The 5825-nt window shown below is 36.7% G+C and overlaps 1 protein-coding gene across 1 annotated transcript; it reads right to left on the minus strand.

Moving 5' to 3' along the window:
• Positions 1-3099: 3099 nt before the first annotated feature.
• Positions 3100-5475, minus strand: LOC114160293 (peripheral myelin protein 22-like). The gene is made up of 5 exons (XM_028042830.1): positions 5337-5475; positions 4496-4586; positions 4263-4356; positions 4022-4162; positions 3100-3898 (listed from the first exon to the last, which is right to left on the minus strand). The coding sequence occupies exons 2-5, from the start codon at positions 4571-4573 to the stop codon at positions 3747-3749; spliced, it is 465 nt and encodes a 154-aa protein (XP_027898631.1). The 5' UTR covers positions 4574-4586; positions 5337-5475; the 3' UTR covers positions 3100-3746.
• Positions 5476-5825: the final 350 nt, after the last annotated feature.

Here is a 5825-nt window from a genome sequence, read left to right on the forward strand (position 1 = left end):
AGTAAAAAAACAAAAACATACAATGCAATCCGATTAAAACACAAATCTATAAAGCCTACCTGCAGCGTCGAACAGTCACACAGCCAGGCAATGCCACTACTATTCGGAACATCACTAATAGCGTTGCTTTGTATATTTATCAAAAAAATAATAATATCAGCACATGCTAAATTATAAAAACAATGAATTTAAAACAGTTTTCCTCCAAACCTACCATGGTTCCAAACAATGGAAAGCATGGGCCCAACACACACCTGGTCACACAAACAGGAAATTGGCTGTAAACCTGCTAGCTTCCCTTCTATGGAAGCTCAGGCCATAAGGAAGGTCGACAAATTGTGGTGCCACCTGTTATACATCCATAAGTGAAGGCAGTTTTGCTTTATTTGTGCGTAAATTCCAATGGTAGCTCTATGGTAGCATGAAACCATGTGCTGCAGTGAAGTTGCATTTAAGCTTTTTATGCAACTGTTTATTTTTAAGCATTTCCAGAAGGCAGATTTTCACAAGCCAATATTATTGAAGTCTTTACTCACCCGTTTCGTACGTGCAAAATACGTCCAACACAGCGTTCACACTCACATCCAACAGACTTTGTGCCCCTCATTCTTCCTCGGACGTGGTCTTTATCGCTGATTTCGCCATTGTTTGCCGCTAACACTGTTGGAGGTTTACTCTACTTCCGCCTGGGGGCGGAGCCAGCGTCGTATCGTAGCTAATTAGAAAGAAACAAACTCTTACTATTGTTAGATTTTTTTTGTTGTTGTCATTTTATTCTCATTTTAGCCAGTAGAACATTTGAACATTGAAAACTGACATCCATAAAACTCTAATCATATTTAATGAACCTCCCATAGACTTATTTAGAAGCCAAATATCTCAGCATTTTGTGGCGCCACCTTCTGTTAGCATGAGAGGATCAGCTTTGAATCTACCCAGAATTGCGAGTTACAGTATAAGTCCATAATGATTTCTTTACTTTGTTTACTTTCTTTGTGGTGATTTTAAGGATTTTCTTAGATTTGAGGTGGGGTTTTTGTTTTATTTTGAAATTTGTTTTCATTGTATGGTCAGATGCAACAACCACATTACATAATTGTTGGTTTAGTTCCTGTGCTCCATGTTGTATAACATGTCAAATACTTATACCAAATGGTTGTAAAATTTTTTTTTAATTAAAGAAGCTGTAATGTCTGCAAATATGTGTTGTAGGCACCATCTAGTGGAAATACAGGCTTTCTTCAGAAAACGGAGTTACGTCCACATTAATAAACTGGTTTATGACTCCTTTACTATGTATTTTTAAATTGGCAAATTTAATTTATAGGAGATTGTGCATTATATGTGTGCATGTGTGCATTATACAGCAAATTCTTCTGTTTGTGAATGAATCTACTAGTCATCACTGAGGTTTGGGGAAAGGCAGCATTAAGTGATTTTACACTAACAGTAGAGACAGGTCGCAATAAATACGAGGTATGCTATTAAAAGTTTTCAAATGTTGAATATGTAAATTTAGAACTATGTCATAAAAATCTGAGCTTTTAAAGATAAGGTTTGGACATCTGTGAACCAACCAGAGGTCCAAATACATCAAAATACCTTGTTTGCAGTTATGTGAATCATATTTATATTTCTTCATTGATTGATGTTATTTTGCTGAAATTATGTTTTCACATTTAATTTCAAGTTGGATCTGCATTTGATGAGCATGTTGACTGTATGTCTGTCGCCAGGGGGCGCTGTTGGCAAATTCAAAGTTTGAGTCTTGTCTTGTCTGTTACATCATTGTTTACATCGTTTGGATGTAAACAGTTTTTGAACAATGAAAAAAAAGTAATATTGTAAGATTGTTTTCTGTTCTAGTTGTTCTAACAGTATGTCATAGTGTGCATCACATGTTAAAATGTAGCTTTTAATTGAAGTGCCGCTTCATGGCAATTTTTTCATTATGTCATCACCAAAATACCAATCATTGATAAATTTCACATGTAACTGATTCATTTTGATCCAAAACCTCCACAAATTGATATAATTTGACAAGTTATTGTCAAATTGCATTATGTATGTCATTATTTTTCCAGATTTGATTAGTTGCATAACTTCAATTTAAAAAAAAAAATTAAAAAAACTTTAGTTAGTTCAAATATTTGAAGTCTGTGGATTTTCCCTCAGCTAAGCAGATTTTTTTTAAAAAAGCTCAGATGTGGACACATAATCACATCTACAACTGTCCTTTCTCTAGCCATGTGTTTTTAATAGTAAGTAATTGAATTTGAAATTATTTCAAAGTCAGAGCTTGGGGAAGACTAATCCAACTTGATGCCAATCTGTTTCAGACATTCCTAATTGTTTTATGGTTCACCAGCAGAAACACTGATGTTCAAATTTGAAAGATCTAGTTAGAGATTTGACGTGAAGTCAACCAATGTTGTTAATTGTCCTCCTTCATCAGATTTGTTTCCTTTATGCAACACACTAATATCTCTAACAGCGATGCTGTCCCACATTATGATGACCTAATCACTATGCTTGTCATGTTATATAACCTAAAAGGCCTTATCTTTACTCCTTTAAAAAAAAGTTTTCACAGATCATAGTGATGCACAACTGGTGACACTGCAGAAGTAGTCCATTTCCTTTTGAGATGATATTTATTATTTGCACAGTATGTATAAGTTGCTCTGTGAATGAAATGAACAGAAACTATATTAAATAAAGTTTCTAAAAACTTGTTCAAATTTCTCAGATGAGTTTGGCATAACTAATGGTAGCTATTAGTTTAGCTTTAGCTAAAAGAAGAGGTTAGAGGGTAATTTGTACCCCACTTCAATGGGCTCAGTGTTCTCAGGAGGAAGCAGGGGTGCCAAGTGAACACATGCAGGTGACGACTCCCTATCATATGACATTCATGCCCACAGTGAATTGATGTAAACTTCTGAGCATACCTGAAATAACTTAAGTCTTTACTGAGGAGCAACATTTATTTCAAACGTTATTAAAAATACAAAAAAAAAAGAGAAATTACAGTTTAGCTAGGCAAAAGAAATTACAAGCAAAAACACAGTGCAGCACAAATAAGAATACATGGGTCAAAAATAGTAAGTAAAGAAAGCACCATTTTTAATGTAACAAAATTTAAAACATTTTTATTTGGAATATCAAGTAAAATGTCAAATTAAAAAACAAAAAAAAACTTGCAAGATTTTATTAACACTTTTTTCATTTTTTTTCCCCTTTCATACATACACACATATTGTAGTAGGGTAGTAAGGCACAATGTTAAAAGCATTTGGCATTAAGTGGAGATAAGACAATAAAAAAGACAGAGCTTGATACACTGGAAGCTGAAGCGACATCTCTTTGGTACAGCTGCATGATTTGGAAGAGACACACTATCAATGAAAATGACAATGTTAACTCGACAACACTATGTACAAAAAATATGTAAAAAATGTTATAAATATGTCTAAAAACCACAGACACTATTTACATCTTCACACTGAAGGAAGGTAGGATTATTCAACGTTTCACACTCGGTGGATTATTTTGGGATGTTGGGAAATTGATTGTCACCAAAACAGTTGTTGGAATCCACAAAACAGATTGCTGTGATACTTTCGACATGTGATAGGAAAACTGTATTGCTTGGATGTCAGTTCATTGTCTGTGAGTGCAGTAGGCACAGTGCGATGTTGTGATGACGAGTTTCCAAACTCTCTTTTCTCCCCCAGCTTTCTCTGCTCTCAATCCTTCTTCCTCAGTATGAGATAAATGAGGCCACTGATGAGACTCAGAGGGAACGCCACCCAGGCCAGCACGTAAGAGTAGCCATAGTCTTTGTCACTATCCGGTCTCATCACGGTGTAGATAATCGCTGCGCACATCACAAACACACCTGTGGAAGATTTTATTTTTTCAAAATGAGAGAGAGAAAGATCAGGAGGGTTGCAGATGATGTCATAGCTCAGACTACTTCCTTTCAGGGTGTAACCCCTCTCAGTAATAAAGTCATACTCACTCGCCAAGATCTGGAAGATGGAGGTGAAGAAGAAGCGTCCGCCCTTAAACAGTCTGAACAGCTGATAAGCGAAAGCTAACAGGGAGACGAAGCAGAAGACTACAGCCAGGATCATGAGGGCTTGAACAGCCTGGATCCAATCTAAGAAAAAGGAGCAAGAATAATTTTCAATCTTCATAATCTATAACAACAACAACAACAACAACAAAAAAAGGTTTGTTATTCTGGAATGTGCACAAACCTTCATTGCTGGCCTGTGAACAGTGGTAGCCTTGAGTATCTGAGTGGCAGTTATACCAAAGATCGGTGTGTCCTCGTGCTTCTACAGTCCATTGCTAAAAAAGAACAAAAAAAACAAACAAAAAAAGACAAGCAGTCATAAGCACAAACATGTCATTCTTGTTTCAAAAAACTACAACACCAAATTGTCAGACTATAAAACAGCTGCGGCCTTAAATAGAATACTTTGCTTACACTGGATGCTGTAGACACAATGAGGAGAATGAAAACGAGGAGGTGCAAAGCAAGCACTCCCAAAAGAATGCACAGCATATTGGATACAGATCTGGAGAAGCATAAGAAACAGAGGTAAGATAAACATCGATTCATTCAGCAGCTCAGCACAAGGATTTACTCATTTCTACACCAGGGGGAGGCATTTCCTCACTTCTGGATTAACCGCAATGTTTACCTCAATGTGAAAGTGTCCCATTACATTGAAAGGAAAAAGAGAAAAAAAAGACACTTTTTAAAAGTATTTTTTTCCTTAATGAATAAAGTATACCAAGATAAAACGAATCTAAAAACACTTTATGTCAATTCAAGACGCTGAGTCACATAATTATTTAAATGTGAAAATTACTTAATTACTCAGTCTTATAAACAATGTTTTCATAGTTCCTTCTAGCAAAAATAACTTTATGAGAAAGCTCTGCTTAAAAGGTTTTTATCGACAGTCTGTTTTACGAGCAGTCAAACTCAGCCCACATGCGAGGGAAAATATTCCAGTAAGCGCCGCCGCCATGTGTAAACTTCGTTCCTCTCTGTTTTGTTTTCTCAAGAATGAAAAGTCAAAACTACGACAGGCGAGACACGTAAACCACGGAGATTTGAGCAGACGACATCATTTCTGTATCATTACAGTAAATCCAAAGCGGTTCTGAAGTCCAAGGAAGCCTGATGAAGTGATATAAATGTTTCTTTATGAACATATAAATACGCATAGGCTACACATACACCAAAGAGAAATAAAAAAAAAACATAACATACATTTAGTGACTGTAAAAAAAAGTTCCAAAACTTAAATCCAACTTACAAAAGGTAGAGCAGACGTTTTCAGTGAAAAAAGGGCGTGTAGAAGAGAAGTGAAGAGTTGGGAAAGAATCGCAGCGCGTCTGCTCCTCTCGCCTCTCTCTCTCTGCAGTTACTATTCCAGATGTGTCTCATGCAGCCCAATCAGTCTGAGAACACCGCCCTGCAGGCCCTGCACGTCACCGGAGGTCTGCTCCTCTCCACACCCCCAACCCCCCCTTTTTTTTCTTATTCCCGCGGAATGATATGGGCTGAGCTGAAGTTCGGAGGGCTGTACAGGGTGTCCTGTAGTATTTTGTTTTCTTGCTAAAGTCTTGGAAATGCAAGAGGCGTTGGTCGGTTCAGTATTTTAAAGAGGCGCACTCTGCATTCTGCATGGCTGACACACCTCATAAAGTTGCATGTTGAGTCTTCGTTTTTCTTATCCTTTTATAGCTCATTAGAAAAACTCAAATCCTGTCTCTCATTGTTTTAGCTGTTGACAAACTGTGCG

The sequence above is a fragment of the Xiphophorus couchianus genome, chromosome 16, assembly GCF_001444195.1.
Source record: "Xiphophorus couchianus chromosome 16, X_couchianus-1.0, whole genome shotgun sequence".
Classification (NCBI taxonomy): domain Eukaryota; kingdom Metazoa; phylum Chordata; class Actinopteri; order Cyprinodontiformes; family Poeciliidae; genus Xiphophorus; species Xiphophorus couchianus.